Genomic DNA, 20,724 nt, shown 5'->3' with positions numbered 1-20,724 from the left:
GGCTCACAGTCTTATTTCCCACTTTACAGATGAGGGAACTGAGGCCCAGAGAAGTGAAGTGACTTACCCAAAGTCACACAGCCGACAGGTGGTGGAGCCGGGATTTGAACCCATGCCCTCTGACTCCAAAGCCCAGGCTCTTTCCACTGAGCCACGCTGCTTCTCTAGCCACGCTGCTTCTCTGGATTAGAACAGAGGTCCTTCTCCCCGCCCGGGCACTATCCACTAGACCACACTGCTTTCTCCGTGGAGTCTCGAGAGAAGTGAAGACGCACGGCAGACCCTTGTTTACTTAAATCGTTCCCTTGTGTTGCACAAACCCAGAGACTGTGAACACTTATCGGTGCAGTTCTGGAACTAAAAGATGAAGGGAGAAAAGGTCCGCCCTACCCTGGCTCACTGGGATGCTAACGGGAAGCCCCTCCTGGGATTCAGGGATCAGAATGGGGTGAGCCAAGCCAGACACAGGGTTCATCCAGCCCGGGCCTCTGTCTCTGACAGCAGCACCTAGAATCAATCAATCAATCGTACTTATTGAGCGCTTACTGTGTGCAGAGCACTGTACTAAGAAGGTTAGTGGAACTTGGTGATGGTTGCCCTTCTGCACACCCGCCTTCAAGGCCACGGCTGCACCATCCAACACCTCTAATTTTCCCCTCTCCATCCCTGATTTACCCTCAAGTGATCCGGCACGGGCTGCTCAGTGACGAAGCCAACCTCACCCCTCTGGAACCTGCTGATATTTTTGGCTGCACTGCTTCCTGTGGGAACAAATTCCACATGCTCACCCCCCTGCTGGGTGAAGAAGTGCTTCCTGCTGTCATTTTTCCTTTGTTCTCCCATTGTCTTGGTGGATGGCGCTTCATACCAAAGTCGAGGGGTGGGGAGAAGTGGGGCTGGAAGGCTGGTGAAACACTTCGGCCCCAAGAACTCCTCCGGGCAACAACCAATATCTGGGGTGGAAAGGTGGAAGGGCTCTAGAGATGCAACCATATAGGTGCTACCCACCACCTATGGGAATACTTTTATCCTCATTATCGCCCCAGTCTACAGGATGCTTCGTTAGCAGGCTACTGTGCTATTTTTAAAGGTAGTTTCTGTAGTTTTGGTAATCTACCCTCCACCCAGGGGAAAGATCTGTTTACATCTGCTCCAGGCAGGGGATGCAAAAATACTCCTAATCCTCTGCACGCGCTAAAACAGCCACTGTCAAAGGACACTGTCAGAGGGCACACCCAGGGAACGGACAGAAAAGCCACTTGCGTTTTGGGTCAAGGATTTATTCATCCTTGTGCCAGATGAGGGATTTCTAGACTGTGAGCCCACTGTTGGGTAGGGACCGTCCCTATATGTTGCCAACTTGTACTTCCCAAGCGCTTAGTACAGTGCTCTGCACACGGTAAGCGCTCAATAAATACGATCGAATGAATGAATGAATGAATGTTCTCAGAGGGTTGTTTGCGTGGGAATTCCAGTGTCTATGCCAGGGCTGAAACTGCCAGAGTGACTGCCTATTGTTCAGAAAGCACAAGCGACGGCCATGTCTATATACACTGGAGGTGACCTTCCTCTTCACTATTGTTCTGATGTTCTACACGGCGGGGGAGGAAATGAGAACAGCTGACGTCTTTGTACGCAGAGATTCCTGGACATCCATCCCTCTGTTGGCTAAAGGGGCAGAAACAAAGGGAGAAATTCTCCTTGCCACCACAATTTCCTCTCGGAGACTTTGAGTGCCTCATAGGGACTCTGTCCGGCTGGGGAAAGATGGAGTCAATATAAAGAAAGCAACCGTGATGGCAGCCCATTGGTACCTTTATTGCTGGACACCCTGGGAAGCCCAAATGACACCTAAGGTTAAGAGGCCTATTTTGTGGCGTTGGTGGTCACACAGCGCGGGACGGTCGCGATAGCAGCCACGATGGAGGCCTCAGCACCGTTGCAGCCGCCTCCTCCTCCTCCTCCTCCTTCGGAGGGCCGCAGCCGCCCAAGATGAGGTAACTGAGGCACAGAGAAGCTGGGTGACTTGCCCAAGGTCACACAGCTGACAAGTGGTGGAGCCAGGAGTGCCAAGCACTGTTCTAAGCGCTGATAATGATGATGGTATTTGTTAAGCGCTTACTAGGTGTTTCTAGCTTACTAGCTTACTACTGGCTTACTAGCCCTGGGGGAGATACTAGAGAGAACATCAGAAATCTCAAGAGCAATGGAAGTTGAACATCAGAGGGTAAATATCCTCCACCTTTTCCTTACCAAGAATCATGCTGATATTAAAATGCACTAGGATTATTCTGCTTTCTTGTGATTGCAAGTGCTGCATTCATATTCATTTTTAGCATTGTTGCCCTTTTGAGTGACAATATGGGGAAGGCTGAACTTCCCACAGGATGTCCCAAGGGAATAGGTGGTATTTTGTTGTCTGTCTCCCCTTTCTAGACTGTGAGCCCGTTGTTGGGTAGGGATCGTCTCTCAATGTTGCCAACTTGTACATACCCAGCGCGTAGTACAGTGCTCTGCACACAGTAAGTGCTCAATAAATACAATTGAATGAATGAATGAATGAATGAGGGACAAGGTATGTCCTACTACCAGCAGGCTATAATAATAATAATGGCATTTGTTAAGCGCTTACTATGTGCAAAGCACTGTTCAAGGCGCTGGGGGGATACAAGGTGATAAGGTTGTCCCGCGTGGGGCTCACAGTCATCATCCCCATTTGTTAAGCGCTTACTATGTGCAAAGCACTGTTCTAAGCGCTGGGGGGATACAAGGTGATCAGGTTGTCCCGCGTGGGGCTCACAGTCATCACCCCCATTTTACAGATGAGGTAACTGAGGCTCTGAGAAGTTAAGTGACTTGCCCAAGGTCACATAGCAGACATGTGGCAGAGCCGGGATTCAAACCCACGACCTCTGACTCCAAAGCCCGCACTCTTTCCACTGAGCCACGCTGCTTCTCCCAGGCTATGCCTGGGAGGAAATGAGGAGAACAGCTGAGGAAGGGAGATGACTTGTGTGTGCTGAGATGTCCATACTCTCTTGCCAGGACCCCTCGGGACCAGTAGCCCGCAAGGCCAGGAGGGAATGCTGGAGCAGTCTGCAGGCATCGGACAAAACAGCTCTGAGACCTCAGTGGCAAGCAAGCACCCCCCGTGCCCTTATCTATGTGCTATCTTGCTCTTGCGTAGTATACTCAGGACGGTCATATAAGGGTTAGGGGAGTCTTTTCCCTTTCCTTGAGAAAACCAGAGGAAAAACAAAAAAAAATTTAAAGGTCAAGACCCAGAACGGCAGCAACAAAAACATAAACAGTTATCCTCTGCACAACCAAACCAGAGCCCGAAAACCACCTAAGGACAACTTTACGACTAGAACGATGAACACTTAATAATGCCGCTCTCTAAACTCTACCCATGGACCTGACTCAAATGACTAAGTAATAGACAGTGTGCACATTTGATCCTGTCTCCCACCTCATTCTTTGAGGGGGTGGGGAAGACTCCTTTGCCACTCACCTGGGTCTGTTCCTCAGCAGGTAGGAGCAATGTCTGAGTGGTGCTTAATGAATGTCATTTGTTGGGGAGAGGAAGCAGGAGGAAGATACATGGACAAGCCGACCCCCACATTAGGCTCTAACTGATTCTGTTTGGTTCAAGGTTTTCTGCTAGTAGGTCAAATGTTGGCTACCTTCCTGGGAAGCTAACTCAGGTGGGAACCGAGCAGAGATCACCCTGACCTACCTCAGATGGTGTGTTCTTAACCAGAGAGTCTAAACAAGCTCTATTTCCTCACTTGCAGGCACTACAAGGACACGGCTGGGTCTTCCCCGTAATAAATTTCTGTCTTACCACAGGCGTAATTACATCTGGCAGAGACTCCAACCATTTATCTTCAGCAAGGCCCGCTGAAACAATCGCACCCCTATTTATTTTTTATCACCCGTATACTTAGAGCTTGTGCAGCTCCTACAGCCTGTAAAAATACATTTTGCGGCTGTCGCTGTGTGTTGGTACAGAACATAATACAGTGAAACCAGTTAGTAAAAACAAATCAACTCGAATCCAACCGGTGCGGCCTCTTTCTGAACCAAACCAGGCCCTCTCATCTCCCCGATCCAGGTCTGTGTGACTCAATTAGGTATCTAATTGGAGACAGCTCAGGTGGCCAAGGGCTATTTACTAACACATCTGACATCTGTCCACTGGAAAAATCAAAGCACTGCATGGTGATTGAGGCTCAGAGTAGAAAGATCTGCAGAGTTCATGCCATATGAGGACATCGCAGTCTAGGTAGACTTAGAGGTTCAGCTCTATGGGGAATTCTTTTTCCCTTGAGGAGCTTGATACATCTTCAACCGGTTTGTTCTTTCCACGAGGGTCACAGTTAGGAATGCAGTGAGGAGACAAATCCCAAAGTCTGCATTTGTTCCCAGTGACCTGGCTAGGAGCCAGAGTGTGGGGCCTTTGACTAGACAGTAGCAGGAATAAGTATTTATTAATCACCTGAGTCCAGTGTGCTGTATTATTCATTCGTTCATTCAATCGGATTTATTGAGTGCTTACTATGTGTAGAGCACTGTACTAAGGGCTTGGGAGAGTACAGTACAACAGAAATAGCAGTCACATTCCCTGCCCACAAGAGAAGTACAAGAAACATTCTCTGCCCACAAGAAGCTCCCAACCTAACAAGGGAAGCAGACATAAAAATATTTATAAATAATGGAAGCAAAAGACACACTAAGGGTAAGATAAGAAATTGAATAAGCCAGGAAGAAATGGCGGAATAAATAATTAAAATTACAATTGAATACACATGTGCTGAAGATGGGACTAAACACATACCTAAGCACTAGAGGTGCCTGTTGGGCTGATGTGACCCGACGAGTTGGGAATTCATAGGTTAGGACTTGCTGCAGGTGGTCGGATTTTAGGGAGGCCGAGGTTTGGTGGTGTGTGATCGTGCGGATGGGGAGGGGAGGATGGATGCCAGGTCAGGGGACCAGTGAGAAAAAGGGGTCAGAAGTGGGTGATGAAGGCATCCTGCCCCTAAAAATCATCTGAAACGCCAGCAGGTATTTTGATCAAGAACTTTCACAACTGACTGCTCACTTGGAAGAATTTCTTTCTTGCTGGAGATTTTCACCCTGTACCATGGGCTGAGATTCCTTCTACCCTGCCCCCCACCCAGAAAAGCAACACCTCTGATTGACCCCGGACCACAGAGGAAGCTTCTCCAGACTTTTTCTGCAAACAGTTTGTGCAAAACGTGGTATGTGATTCCTTCTCCAAACTATGACTCTATCCCATATTTATATTTTCCTCTTCTGCTTCTATGGTGACATGATTTGCATATCTCCAGAGATTAGTCATGAAGAGAGACCATATGCTTCCAACACACTAGCTGAGTTTTTAATTCTGTTAGTTTAAACCATAGACAATTAGATCACCAGAAAACAAATTACTTTCTTATTCCTTGAGACTGCAGGTAATTGACCTAATGGCTGAGAAAATCACAGACACATTGATCATATCCAGGAGGTGAAAGGGTTGGATGGCTCTGGATGGCAGATTTCTAGACTGTAAGCTCCTTGTGGGCAGGGAATGTGTCTACCAACTCTGTTATACTGGACTCTCCCATACGCTTAGCACAGTGCTCTGTACACAGTAAGTGCTCAATAAATATCATTCATTGAGTGAGGGCGGGTCCCAGTTTATTCTATTCTGCCGCCGTCTTAAGTAAAGAGTTAGCTGGTTCACTTCCTCCCAGACTGGGGCGACAGGTATCCGAGAACCCCAGAAGAAAGATGGCCAAATACTGTGGTATTTATTAAGCATTTACTATGTGCCAAACCCTGAACTATGAGCTGGAGTAGATACAGGGTAATTATGTCAACCAGAGTCCCTGTCCTCCATGGGGTTCACAGTCTAAGGAGGCGGGGAGAACAGGTATTGAATCGCCATCGTACAGATGCAGAAACTGAGGCACAGAAGGTAAGTGACTTACCCAAGGTCACATAACAAGTAAATGGCAGAGCTGGGATCAGAAGCCAGGTCCTCTGATTCCCTGGCCCATACTCCTTCTACTAGGCCATGCTGCTTCCCAAAGACCACGCTGTTGCTTCTTAGGGTTTACCTTCTAGCTACACCGGGGTCTCCAACCACCCGTTTGCATTGTTCCCACTGCTAGGAACTCCCTCCCCACTTGCAAACCCACCAATCCTCGGCCCTCTCCACTTTCATACCCTTCTTTACATTCCTTCTCCTCCGTTTTGCCTCCCCCAATTAGTTAACAACACCCCCAGCCTATCAACCCAACCGCTACCCCTAGCGCTCATACATTTATACCCACCCTCAACATTTATGTATCTATGTCTATTCAACTGTCAATAATAATGATGATGATAATGACTGTGGGATTGGTTAAGTACTTACTATGTCCCCAGCACTCTGCTAAGTGTTGAGGTAGATATAAGATAATCCGATCTGATCCAGTCCATTCAATGACTTATTCAGATACTTCCCCCCGGTGCATTTGTTCTCCTTCCCATCTGATGCTTGTTCTTCCTACTGCTCCCATTATTTTAAAATAATGTGTTGGCCCGTCTCCTCCATTAGGCTGTAAGCTCTTTACGGGCAGGGTATGTGTCTTTTGCTTCTCTGGTGATTTCCTAGACAATGTATTACACCCAGTGGGTACTCAATAAAGTCCATCATTCCTACTACTATTACAACGAGGCACTGTACCGATTGCCTATTTTTGGCAGAGCGTTATACTGTCTGCTGTGCGCAAAACACTGAACTGGGACTCAACCATGCGCACAGTACTGGATCAGGGGCTTTGGAAGCAGTGAGGACTACTGGAAAGAGCTCAGGACAGGAATTCAGGAGACCTGGGTTCTAATCCCCGTTCCATCACTTGCCTTCTATGTGACCTTGGGCAAGTCATTTAGCTTCTCTGTGCCTCGGTTTCATCATCTGTAAACTGGGGATTCAAACCTGTTTTCCTTCCCTTTTAAACTTTGAGTAGCAGAACTGGGACTTGAATAGGGATCTCAACTCAACTCCCTCTGTTCTTTCTCCTAGGCCACACTGTCTCTCCATCACCTGTTATAGCCCCCGGCCTGTGGTCAGATGAATGCCCAACATCCATCAGCCTGGAAGCAGATGACCTTTCCAGGTACTCTGCAATTCCTGTTGGCCCAGTTCTGTCATATGTCCCCAGATTATCCTTTCCAAAATGCCATGCCTACTTCCATTATATCACCCAATCCATGTCACTCTGTTGGGACCTCACGGCAGCTGAAGGGAGGGCTGGTTCCCTTTTCCACCCTCTTCCCCACCTTCCTTCCCATCGAGTGTGGCTAATGAATGAAGCTGAACCTTTCCAGGGGAAGGGAAATACATGGTCTAGAGGTCACTGGTGGTGTTCCTCTGCAGGAGGCAGGTCCTGGCACTGTGCAGCAGCGAAACTGAGGCGAGGCGGGCGTGGCCAGGGTGATTAATGATCCATATGCTGTCCTCAGCACTACCAGCAGCGGAAACTCCACACTGGGACTCCACAGGGGAATTCCTTTTGATTTCCTGCCAGGGCCCAGACCCCTGGATCCTGGCCCTACCGGCGCAGAGCGAGGCACCAAGAGATCCACCCCTGGGCTGGGGCGCACACTTTGCCTGCACACTATTGGGGGGACAGACAAGAAACCCCCGGTTTCAGTTTGGGGAAGCAGAGAGTTGGATCAAACCTGGGGTAGAGTTGGGAAGGGTGAGGCTTCATGGGGCACCTGGGACTTCCAGGAATGTGGTCTCCAGCAGGGAAATGTCTCCTTCCCCAGGCTCCCGGGCAAGCCCTTTACTCAGTCCCGTCGTTCAGGGTAATAAAGGGAGAAAAGAAAGAAGGGGAGAAGGGAAACAGGGTTGGGAAGGTGAGGGAAAGGGTGGAAGAAGAAAAAGAGGGAGAACAGAAGGGGAAGAAGGGCTTCACCTCTATCTCCTTTCCGGCTCTACAGACTGGACAGGGAACATTGCTTGTTGTGGAAACATGGTCTACCAACTCTGTTATACTGTAGTCATCCAAGTGCTTAGTACAGTGCTCTGCCCACAATAGGAACTTAGTAAATACCATTGATTGATTGATTGATTGGGTGGGGGTGGGAGGAGGCCTTGCTTGTCCTGCCCCAAAAGCTCTGCTGCGAACCTAATGAACCTGTTCCCACAGGGCTAACCCCATGGGCACTCGGGTTCCCTCGCCCCCATCCACCTGACACCTCCAGGTGCCAGTCTCATGCCAACCTGGCCCCAATCCTGCACTGCCTCAGGGGGCCAGCATTTGGAAGGGGGCAGGTGGCCCAACAGAATGGACTCAGCTAGTGGCAAAGGGCAAAAATTTGATCCCTTCTCGGGGCTCAGAGGAAACGAGTTCTCTCTCCCTGAACAAGTTGGTTCCCCCGAGGACTCTAGTGAGCACAGGCTGACGTGGCCCCTTGATTCCCCCAGGGGGAAGAATGCTAGCCCATGGGCTACGGCAGGTGTGAACGGTTCCTCCTATTCTCCAGAAACTTCCTTCGGCTTGGGCCCAGACCCCTGAGTCACTTCTATTCTCGGCCCAGTGATCAACTCGTTGATTCCCGAAGCAATTATTTCACCAGCTTGTGCCCCAGGCCTGTTAATCTTTAAGGTGGGAACCAGTTTCATTTGACATCCTGCCACCAAGAAACCCTACGGTTGGGACTGGGGCCTGAGAGGGACTGGGGGGACAGCACACCCACCGCCTGGCAGGGGGAAGGGGCAGGCTGGCCTTGGAGAGCCCTCTGAGCCCCGGGCTTCCCAGCTGACACACTTCTGAGTTGACCCCGCTGTCAGAGGAGGTCAAGAAAGGTAGATGGGAGGATACTCTAGAGCCAGGGGACCAGCAGGACTGGGGAAAAGTCAGGGTTCCTGGGAGACTGGAAAAAACTTCAGGCTCCAGAGCTTTGATTCTAGTCAAAAAACAGCAGCAGAGAAGTCGGAGCTCCTATATCCTCTTGTTTCTACCAAAGCTGATCATTTGGGATATGGATTCTGATAAATGGGTGTGTGTGTGACTGTTTGTGATATGGATGTGACATGGATGGATGTTGCATGTGTGTACTCATGATGCTCAGATACATGTGTGTGCCCTTGTACACTGGGGGGATTGACAGGGTGTCGCTGAATATGTTACTGTGTGTCTTAGTTTGCATATAGGTGAGTGAGCACCTTAGAGGGGAGAGGGGGCCGAATGTGTGCATGAGACTGAGAGGTGAGATATGTGTGTCTCTGTTGCTGGAGCCGCACTCAGAATGGAAAAATACCAGGAGAGTAGAAAGGGTGTCAGCTGCAGTGCTACAAAGCTCTCTATATTTACTTAGAGACATGATTTCTGCCTCCATCACGAACCAACAGCCCTCTCCAAACAGGGATCAGTGGATCGGCTTTCCCCTACAAAAAACAATGCCTTTGATCCACGTGAGCAATCGAAGAACATGTGTTTTTGTGCCTGCCTCTCAAACAGCTTATTCAGAGAAGCAGCGTGGCTCAGTGGAAAGAGCACGGGCTTTGGAGTCAGGGGTCATGGGTTCAAATCCCAGCTCTGCCAATTGTCAGCTGTGTGACCGGGCAAGTCACTTAACTTCTCTGTGCCTCAGTTACCTCATCTGTCATTCATTCATTCATTCAATCGTATTAATTGAGCACTTACTGTGTGCAGAGCACTGTACTAAGCGCTTGGGAAGTACAAGTTGGCAACATATAGAGACAGTCCCTATCCAACAGTGGGCTCACAGTCTAGAAGGGGATTAAGACTGTGAGCCCCTCGTGGGACAACCTGATCACCTTGTAACCTCCCCAGTGCTTAGAACAGTGCTTTGCACATAGTAAGCACTTAATAAATGCCATCATTATTATTATTATTCAAGAGCGAATGAGGACAAGAAATGTTGTGCAATGACAGTCAGGCAAAAGGGAAATATCACCTGCAAACCCCCTTCACCAAGTGAACAAAACCTCCGTGCATCCACCTTGATCATTCTTTGGGACATTAGAAGATGTATGGTCATTTTTCATTTGTTTCATTTTTTTAAAAAAAAACCCTTCAGATTTAATCCTGGGTTGTCTTGTAGAACAAGGCCTTATGGAAAATACACCAGGCACCTAAGACCCACTGCTTCATTGGTAAATATATCACTAGACAATAAAGATAGATATCTTCAAGACTCAGGCACTAATCAGATCCTCACAGTAGATCTCCAACGGACAATGAGATCATGGGCTGGACCCTGGAAAGATCGCTACACTCTGGTCTGGCATCCTCTTTCCTAAAACTGGCCAACCCCCTAGCCACCCACCCCCTATATGCTGAAAGAGACTCTGGCCTTCTTGGTTTTTGCAGACACGCAGATAAGTCATTTGACATAGAGTGAAAAGCCCTCCTGATAAGAGGTCTTTCATCAGCAGCATTCAGTTCACACCCTGCAGTTCCCCCCTCAAGAGACCCAACTCACTGAGCCAACCCTGTTGATGATGAGGGTTCTTTATGTGGGAAATGACCACCCCAGTTTCTCAAAGCAATAACTTTCTTAGTGCAGCTCACAATAGCGCAGGGTTTTATTCATCCTCAAGAGATGTGCTGGCAAAACTCAAGTGGCAGCACCTCTTCTCATAAATAAAGGCATTTGCCGAGCGGGCACTTAGCAAATGTGCAAACAAGCCACGTTGACAGGGTTTCTAAACGCTTAGGTTTTTCCAAAGCCCCGTCAATAACGCCAGCTTCAGAAATTAAAGCCGGTCTGTTACTGAGGGTTTAGAAGCCTAGATGCTTCTGAGGCACATTTTCCCAGACTTTAAACACTTGCTTTAAAAAGTAACGTTACAAAACAGCCATTGGGTCCTATTCTTCACTCCCAGGAAGTGATTAGCTCTAAACGTCACTCTAACTAATTCATTCTCAAAGGTAATTAATTGGAAGGCTCAAGATATCAGACACAAAAACCCGTTTATATGGAAATCCCTTCTTTAAATGGGCTACATGGGATCTCCTTCGTTCCAGATAAAATGACACTGTTAACTCAAGCAATTCAAGGCTGCCCTTCCTTCCCCCCTAGGAAAATCACAGAACCTGATGAACCAGTCAAAAGTTCTGTGCTTTCCCAAGCCACCAAGGCTTGGGGAATAGAGGAAAGAATTAGGAAAAAGTAAGCAGCATGTTAATTTGGGATCCAGGCAAGAGAATGAGTGTTCATCACAGAGAAAGACAGCCCGAAAGGTCTTCTTCAACCTTCTTCTACACAATGTATCAGGCCTGAAATTTCTACTGAACCACTTACAGACAGAACAGCAGACTCTCAGTCAAAAAGAGCAACTCTTTCCTCTGCAGCCTCTCTCCCCCGAAAATCTTCGAGAGAGAAAATAGTGGGTTGTGGACGACAAGGGCCACGTATTTTAGTTCTTAAAATACCCCAGTGCAATCACAGGAAACATTTAGAGCTGGGTTTTCCCCCTCACAGGAAAATGAAACAATCTTGGGGCCACAGGAAATAACATAAGTTTTAGAAAACCCCAAGGGTCCGAAAGGAAAACTCCATGTGGCTCTAGGAATCCTGGAAAAGAGGGTAACCCAACAGATGTTCTCCCACACAGCATGTTCAAAGTCACAAGGATTCCAAACAAGAAGTGATTTATTTGTATTGATTACAGTGAAAGCCCAGTTTTAGCTCATGTAAACAGAAATTCTGACCGCTTCTTACACCCACCCTCCCCTCATTTACACATATTCACTTTCTCACAATCTGTTTTTCACACATTCTCTCACATGCAATCTCACACATACATGCGTAAACAATCTCTGTTACACAGGCACTATCTACCCACATTTTATCTCTCTCATTCACACAGCTCTATCACTTTGCTGAAAGATATCAATATTAGGGAGTCCATGGGGACACAAGGGAGTGAGGCACCTTCCCCTCCTGTCCCTCTGCAGGAAAGAAGCCCTTTACGATCTGGGAAGGTTGTCACCATTCATAATCAGGGGCTGTGGCCCGGAGTGGGAAGGAGCCCGAGGGCTGCCCCCTCAAATGCTACTTATACTGGTCTTAATTTTGCAGTGTTGAATTTTTAAATTTGCTTTCATTATTTGTAACTTATTTCTATGCCTATGGGTCTCTTGCGGGCCAGGGACTGGGTCTCAATTGCTTTTCTTGTATCTAGCCCAGTGCTCAGCACATAGATAGCATTTAATAACGTAACTACAACGCCAATAATTAATAATAACAGTAGGGGAGGGGAAGAGAAGAAAAGCAGGCAAGTGGGACAGGCCCATTTTCTAGTGTGTTGGTGGATTCCAAGAGAAAATAAAATGCCTTAAAGGAAACGTGTTCAACCGAAATATTGATCACTTGACAATGCAATCTCAACATTAAGAAAACTGATATGAAGATTAAGCTAAAGACTTACGTTTCTATGTGAGATTTACGGAAGTCATGGACAATCCAGGCAACTTGGAGGAACTCCTACAACAGAATGGGTAATACAATAGAGGTTGTTGCAGGATAACATTTCTTGAAGAACTCTTATTTTGCATTTTAAGGAATTTATGTTTTCCATTTGAACACTAAGTCCTCTCATTCTTTTGAATGGAGGCAGCTCCCTCTCCCACCATGCATGGGGTCTCTCCCAACATTAAGAAAATTGATATGAAGATTATGTAAAGACTCACGTTTCTGTGCAATATTTAGGGAGCTCATGGACTATCCAGCCAACTTGGAGGAACTCCTACAACAGAATGGGTAATACGATAAAGGTGGTTGCAGGATAGCACTTTTTAAAATACTCTTATTTTACATTTTAAGGAATTAGGGTTTACATTTGAACACTAAGTGCTCTCATTCTTTTGAATGGAGGCAGCACTGAGTCTCTCCTACCAGTTTCCATAGGTAACTGGTTGCTGACTCCCCAAGGTGGCCCGGGCCTTGGGAAGAAGCGGGCGATGCCGGGAGGGAAAGGCTGCCACTGGCTCCAAAGACCCTTAGTCAATCAACCGAAGTCAATCAATGGTATTTAGCAAATGCTTATTGCGTACAGAGCCCTATACAAAGCACTTGGGAGAGTACAACAGAGTTGGTAGACATGTTCCCTGACCATAAAGAGCTTATTGTCCAGGGGGGAGATAGACATTAAAATGAATTACAGACAGGGGCTGCAAATGAGTATAAAGATGGCACAGTCATCTCAATCTTCCTCAATTTAGTTTATACTATAAGCAAGTCTATAAGCTTATATTAGGCTATAAGTAAAACATGGCAAAGAGAGTTTCTGGTTTCTTGATAGGGTACAGAAAGTTCTGTCCTGTTTAGAATTGGAGGGCAGTTCCTCACTCCCTTCTGTATTGCAAGGGTGGCTGTACTGACCGCCAGAGACCAGGAACATCAACAGGCCCAAAAAACAAACTTTGCATTTTGTCTGCAGAAACCAGTCCAACCCCACTCTCTTTCACTGGCTTGAGCTTTGGCAGCTGCAATTAAGCACAGTGATTCATCTGAAATGCCAGTCCAGACAGCATATTGGCTTCTCTTCCACTGGAAACAGAATGGTTGGACCCACCACGGGAGTCGTGTTAATGTAATTCCAGAACCCAGGGTCACGAAAACGCTTTTCTTGCAGTCCCTTCTTTCAGTGGGGCAGACCCTCGCCACTGCCACTGAATCCACTTATCTCTGGGAAAAAGCCAAAGTCAAAAGGAACTTGTTTGCAAGGCAGGGGAGGGAGGGGAGGTTTGCAATATGCTTAATTCAAACCCCCTCACCCCCATCAACACAGACAGCTTAATGACATGCTCTTGAGGCAGCTTGCAATGCCTCCGTATAGTTTTCAGCTTGAATAGTCGATAAAGAAACAACTGCAGGATCCATAATTAACTCCATTAGGCCCAGTGGAAGAAATAATGTTTAAACAACAATTCAACAGCTGCAACTCCCATGTTATTCCATAAGACATTTTGAATTGTGAATGGATAAAGAGGGCATTTCTTTCTCCTCCCCATAACTTTTAATTAAAATAAAGTGAAACTAAAGCCATCTTTGTTAACAGATGTCTGATTTCAGAAATGACAACTATGGGCAACAACAGTTCTATGAGTCAAATTAACCTGAAATATGCACTGGATCATCCCAGACGGGCTCTAGGGTATAACAGAGGTAGAATGAAAACGATGAACTCTGGAATTTCAAAAGTATTTTTATGATGTTACTAATCAGAACAGAATGCAGGAAAAACGTGGGGCAGATTCTGAGCATATTTTTCCTTTTCAGGGCCCTGCTGTTGCATTAAACGACACCCCCTTTTACAGACTAGTCTTTCGGAGCTATTTAATTATCTGGTTGATATTCAGCTGACCGACATATTGAGAAGCTGAAGACTTGTTTTGTTCCCTTTCATTGTAAGAGCAGTGTTTAAAAGATGAACAGGGGAGCTTGGCTTGAGTTCTCAAACAGGGGAGCTGGGCCGGTCAGAGGTTTGTGGCTTTGATCAGATGGAGAGGCAGTCCTTTAGTGCCGGGGTAGCCTTATAATGGAAAAAAAAGCATTTTTGAACACATTTTCAATGCCAGAGCCAGTTTCATGCCTCCCGCCACCACAGGCCATGGCCCAGTAAAAAAAGGAAAGGAAGTCATCGAATGCTGATTAACCTTCAAGTTCCGGCTCCAGTTTCAAGAGTCAGCAGAAATTTACTCGCAACAGGCAGAAAATGATCCTCAGCCTGGCACCACTGTTCTTCGAATGTGAAACAATCATAATATAAAAAAAGACCGAAAAACAATGACGTCTGCAAACACCAGCAGTCCACGGGGAATTCACACCGCCCAACTTTCACCGGAGCAAGAGGACAAAATGTGTTTTTGCAACTGTAACCAGGCAACGGGAAGCCGCTCGCTACCGTAGCGCTGTTGTTTTCTGGGCTAGGGACCATTAGCATACAAGTGAGCCTAGTCCTGAATACATGGCCAGCCAAAATGGAGTTCTGGGAAGGAGATGCTGGAGAAGCAGATGCTGCTCTGTTCCCCCTGGCAGCCTCACAGCACTGATGTACATATCTGCAATTAATTTATTGATTGATCGATTTATATTAATGCCTGTCTCCCCCTCTAGACTGTAAGCTCATTGTGCGCAGGGAATGCGTCTGTTATATCGTACTCTCCCAAGCATTTATTTCAGTGTTCTGCATACGTAAGCGCTCAATAACTACGACTGATTGATGGACTGCTCCGCTTAGGAGGGAGAGGGGCAAACGGCAGAAAAGCCAAAACTGCTAAGTAAATGTCACTGCTCCTGTCAGTGTGCTCACCAGAACAAAACTCCAGAGCCTGAAACTCCAGCCAATTATTCAGTCCTATGATTTGGGCTTCATACAGGCCAATCTCTTTGTAGTCCTCAATGTGAAGCAATGCCAATCAATCGATTCATTTACTGAAGGCTTACTGTGTGCAGAGGCCTGAAATAAGCACTTAAATCCCATTAGATGCCACTGTCGTTGTTCCTTCTGGAGAGAGCTGCCCTCCCGCACTTGAACCCACCATAACTCTGAATGAAAGTGCCACCTCTGCCACCAGACTGTTTCTATCTACCGGTTTCTGCCTTTCTGCCTCTCCATCCCAGCCCCATCCCTAACTCTGTCTGCCCACTCCAGCCTCAGCTGTTTCTGGCTGAACCGAGGGGCGGATGGCTGCCCATTGTACCCTTCCGTTGGTAGATGGGTCGTCTGGCCATGGAGACCAGAGGCCAACACAGGCACAGCACATAGCACCCCAAATCACTCTGCACTCTCAAATCAGGTACCCCGAAACCCTAGGCCCCGTAAAAAGTCTCTGTATCAGGTCCGACCTGCGGACACACGTGGGTATTGGCAAGAAATTTGCCATTTGGGCAAGGCCCTGCTGAGAGCTCACCTCCTCCAGGAGGCCTTCCCAGACTGAGCCCCTTCCTTCCTCTCCCCCTCGTCCCCCTCTCCATGCCCCCCATCTTACCTCCTTCCCTTCCCCACAGCACCTGTATATATGTATATATGTTTGTACATATTTTTTACTCTATTTATTTATTTATTTTATTTGTACATATCTATTCTATTTATTTTATTTTGTTAGTATGTTTGGTTTTGTTCTCTGTCTCCCCCTTTTAGACTGTGAGCCCACTGTTGGGTAGGGACTGTCTCTATATGTTACCAATTTGTACTTCCCAAGCGCTTAGCACAGTGCTCTGCACATGGTAAGCGCTCAATAAATACGATTGATGATGATGATTTGGGGGGCGGGTGTGGGTGGGTAATTTGAGATTGTGTTGCGGCTACAGGTACTGAATACTGTACCCAAGCATATTTCTCATTGAGATAGGATATACTTTGGCCCACTTTCGGTTTACCCTTTACTGAAATGGTGTATTCTGAGGTGTTAATTTAAATTGGGAGTTTCACTCTAAGCCGTGCCTATTTCAAAAATCTTGGGCTTTCAGGGAGATCAATGCTCAGCTATATCAGCAGTGAGAAATCCAAACAAAATCCCCTTGGAGTTTAAAGATATTGCATCCTGCACTCCAAGACCCCAAGCAAAGGCATTCTAAGAGGAATAGAGCATGTATACACACACAATCTGAGTTAGGAAATTCATTTGCTGGTTGTAATTCAGTCCCCCAGGAAATTTCAGTTCAGCTGCAGCATCTGGTTCCAATGAGGCCCCACTTCTTACCTAGTTTCCTGGTTGGCTGACGCAAAGAGGTCAAGAGACTTCCCAAGGGTCACAGAGACCACTTTCTAGTAATTGAGGAATTATTTCCCATAGCACTTGTGTATATAAGCATATATTTATTATTCAATTTATTTTATTAATGATGTGTATATATCTATAATTCTATTTATCTATTTTGATGCTATTGATGCCTGTCTACTTGTTTTGTTTTGTTGTCTGTCTCCCCCTTCTAGACTGTGAGCCCGCTGTTGGGTAGGGACCATCTCCATACGTGCCGATTTGTACTTCCCAAGTGCTTAGTACAGTGCTCTGCACACAGCAAGTGCTCAATAAATACGACTGAATGAATGAATGAAATTCACCATTTTGCAATTGGCAAGGAATTCCACCCTGCTGCCACTTCATGCAAGATTCCCATTTACCTGGCATAGCCTATTTTGGGGGGCTGCTGGAGAGATATGGAATTGGCAGACTTTTTAATGATTAACTCCTTGGTGTGTGATGAGAGCAGCTGGCAGTGGGCTAGACCTACAGGATTGAGGCAGAGCTGTCAAAGGTCACTGCATTATTTCCCGAAATGAAATAGGGCTGAGGTCTCAGGTTTCGCCCATTCAGAATGAACAATTTGCCTGAGGGTCTGGAAACGAAGTTTCCCAAACACATCAGCCTGTGGGAAAACCTTTTTTTTATGGTATTTGTTAAGCATATACTATATTTCAAACACTGCTCTAAGCGCTGGGGTAGGTAGAAGTGAATTAGGTTGGACACAGTCCCAGTCTCACATCGAGCTCAAAGGAGGGACAACAGGAGAACTGAGGCACAGAGAAGGTAAGTGACTTGCCCAAGGTCCCTCAGCACACAACTGGGAGAGGTGGTATTAGAACCCAGGTCCCCAGATTCCCAGGTCCATGCTCTTTGCCCTAGGCCATGCGGCTTCTCATGCCATTTTCGCCTGTGGAAGCACCTGAATGCAACAGCCAGGGTGACACAACATTTTATTCGGAAATCAACACTGCAGAATTCAAACCTGAAAACGGTAGCCCCAGTAATTCCTTATAAAATACAGAATCTTGATCGCTAACTTATACCTGCTGATCATCAAAAAGGTCAGTTTATGAGCCATTCCTGACCCATTCTCCTGGCGTATCCTTGGGAGGTCACCCAGAAGGCGGCAATCTCCTCACCACTTCCGAAGCGATCCTCAGATAAGCCTTGGCCTAATGGAAAAAACAAACCAATTTACCATATCCCCACTTTGTCCTCCTCCAAGCAAAAAGTGAATGGCGGATGGAAATTCTAGTTCTCAAAGTTATTCTTTCTACTCACCAATAAACAACTCTCCTGGCAGGATATAAGGACATTCTTTCTGGATGGCTATAGAAGTTCTTTTTGGGACGACAAACTATACAGATGAATTTATGGGACTATTTCATAGCTACGACGGAGAGTTAATTCTTAACTTGGAATCTAAAAGTCAGTGAACCACCAACCTAGTCCTGTGGTAGAAGGGATGCACTATCATTAAATTTTATTTTCTGATCCTGACACTTCAAGAACTTATTTTAAAGGAGTACTAGTTCATTGTCACATCTCCTATCCTGCAGTTATCCTTAGGAAGTATTATCCACTCCCTTGAAACTGAAATGGCCCTCTAACACTGACCACAAGTGCTTAGTACAGTGTTTTGCACACAGAATGCTCAATAAATATAACTGAACAAACTAGCAAGCTCCCAGTTTTGAAAATAGTAGATCTAATAATAATAATACCCCAAATCTGTAGAGGGCTTTTATTTTTTCCATAGATCCTTCATATTATTGACCTTACTTTCCCTAAAGCAACCCTGTGATGTAGAGAGAAGCAGGGATCATTTTGTCTGCTTTACATATAAAGAAAATGAGATGGTGATGAAGAGAGGTGGAACTGACTTGCCTGAAGGTGTCAGAGCCAGGAGCAGAACCCAGATCTCCTGATTTCCAGGTCCCTGCACTCTCCACTAAGTCATGATAATTTCCTTCCAAATTGATTCCAAATTTCCAAATAGTTCCAAATGTATTTGAAAGATTAGCACAATGGAAATGCCTCATATTTCTTCTCCAAACTCCCGTTACCTAGTTCTTACCAAAACCAAACAGTCCAGTGGCAGGAGCTTCTACAATGTTCCAACTGGCAGTCGTCTTTTTTTTAAATGGTATTTAAGTGTATATTATGTGCCGGGTACTGTACTAAGCGCTGGGTAGATGCAAGCTAATCAGGTTAGATTTAATCCTAGTCCCATGTGGGGCTCCTAGTCGTAATCCCCATTTTATAGATGACGTAACTGAGGCACGGAGAAATATATTGATTTACCCAAGGTTACACAGCAGTCAAGTGGTGGAGCTGGGATTAGGACACGGGTCTTATAACTCCCTGGGCAAAGCTTTTTCCACTAGGCCATGTGGCTACTCTTATAATGGAGAAACAATGTGGTTTAGTGGAAAGAGCACGGGCTTGAGAGTCAGAGAATGTGGCTTCTAATCCCAGCTCTGCCACTTGTCCGCTATGTGACCTTGGGCAAGCCTCTCAATTTCTCTGTGCCTCAGTTACCTCATCTGTAAAATGGGGATTAAGACTGTAAGCCCCACGTGGAACAATGTGCTTACCTTGTATTTACCCCAGATCTTAGAACAGTGTTTGGCACATAGTAAGTGCTTAACAAATACCATTATTATCATTATTATTATAAAACCGTGTCCAATGAACTGGTTGGAAAACTGGTTTCAGGGCCTTCTGTTTGACCACTTCTAACAGACAGGCTCCTGAAGTAGTGCTTAAACATGATGCCCACATTCTTCCATATTTTTAAAGATGGGGAATTGGATATCATTATGTAAATAATTGCATAATAATTCCATTTAAAATGGAAGATTCTTGTAAGAGTACATCTTAAAACTTCGACATCTGCTTTTGGTTGAGCAATACATACCATCCAGAGGATTAAAACCCCAATTTTTTCCTCATCGTTAGGGAAATATCTTTTTTTCTCCTATCAATAAGGAAAATTAATCAAGGGATCCAGAGCAGTTATCCAGAGTGGAATTACTTGTGTCCAGTCCCAGTTGACCGGGGTAGAACAGCTCATCAGAGGCTAATTTTTATCTATAAACATATTTTTATCTATAATTCTAAAAAATTGTTTCGTCCCTGTTGTAAAGAACATTTGCCAGGGCATAATTCACAAGTTAACACATTATTCTATGCTTAAATCCAGTGTTTTCTGCATTCTCAAGGTCTTATAGGTAGTATTCTTCTAATGTTTCTCCCAGGTATTAAAATATAAGGATTTTGTTAAAATCGATTTAAATTCACTTGGCCAGAATCAGGATCGATTAAAATCCCAAACATTAAAGTATATATTTTTTATCTACGGTAATTCAAAAAGATGTTTCGGTCCCTGCTGTAAAGAACACTTGCTAGGCCATAATTCATCAGCTAATGCACTGTTCCACGCTTAAATCCAACATATTTTGCATTCTCATGGTCCTATAGACAGTATTCTTCTATTATCTCTTCAAGGAATTAACATCTAAGACTTTTTATGAAAATCAATTTAATTTCGCTTGGGCAGATTAACTAGGGTTTAACTCGATTTAGATTTAACCAGGGTGGATTATACCAGCCTTTTTCAACAAGCAAGAGGTGAAGAAATGCAACAAGCTGTTTTTAGATGCATTTTTAACTGATTGGATTTAACCAGATTTTTCAAAGTTGATGCTGCAGGTAGGATCACCTGTATATATGTATATCACCTGTATATATGCTTGTACATATTTATTACGCTATTTATTTATTTATTTAACTTGTACATATCTATTCTATTTATTTTATTTTGTTAGTATGTTTGGTTTGGTTCTCCGTCTCCCCCTTTTAGACTGTGAGCCCACTGTTGGGTAGGGACTGTCTCTATGTGTTGCCAATTTGTATTTCCCAAGCGCTTAAT

The 20,724-nt window shown here is 45.6% G+C and overlaps 1 protein-coding gene across 3 annotated transcripts in view; it reads right to left on the bottom strand.

The window, feature by feature from the left end:
• The window catches only part of NUBPL (nucleotide binding protein like), a 204,509-nt gene that overhangs the window by 60,408 nt on the left and 123,377 nt on the right, over positions 1-20,724 (bottom strand). Inside the window, exons 11-12 of one of the 3 annotated variants that reach the window (XM_038756820.1) lie at positions 17,834-17,962; positions 12,467-14,572 (exon numbers count right to left, since the gene is read on the bottom strand). In XM_038756820.1, the coding sequence (XP_038612748.1) occupies positions 17,903-17,962 (60 nt within the window). In that variant the 3' untranslated portion in view covers positions 12,467-14,572; positions 17,834-17,902. Of the gene's footprint in view, positions 1-11,684; positions 14,573-17,727; positions 17,963-20,724 lie in introns of those variants that run through there. The other 2 variants (XM_038756819.1, XM_038756821.1) reach the window with 2 other exon arrangements.

The sequence above is a fragment of the Tachyglossus aculeatus genome, chromosome 14, assembly GCF_015852505.1.
Source record: "Tachyglossus aculeatus isolate mTacAcu1 chromosome 14, mTacAcu1.pri, whole genome shotgun sequence".
Classification (NCBI taxonomy): Eukaryota; Metazoa; Chordata; class Mammalia; order Monotremata; family Tachyglossidae; genus Tachyglossus; species Tachyglossus aculeatus.
Note: the sequence above shows the minus strand (reverse complement) of the source record. Positions and strands in the feature narration are given on the sequence as shown.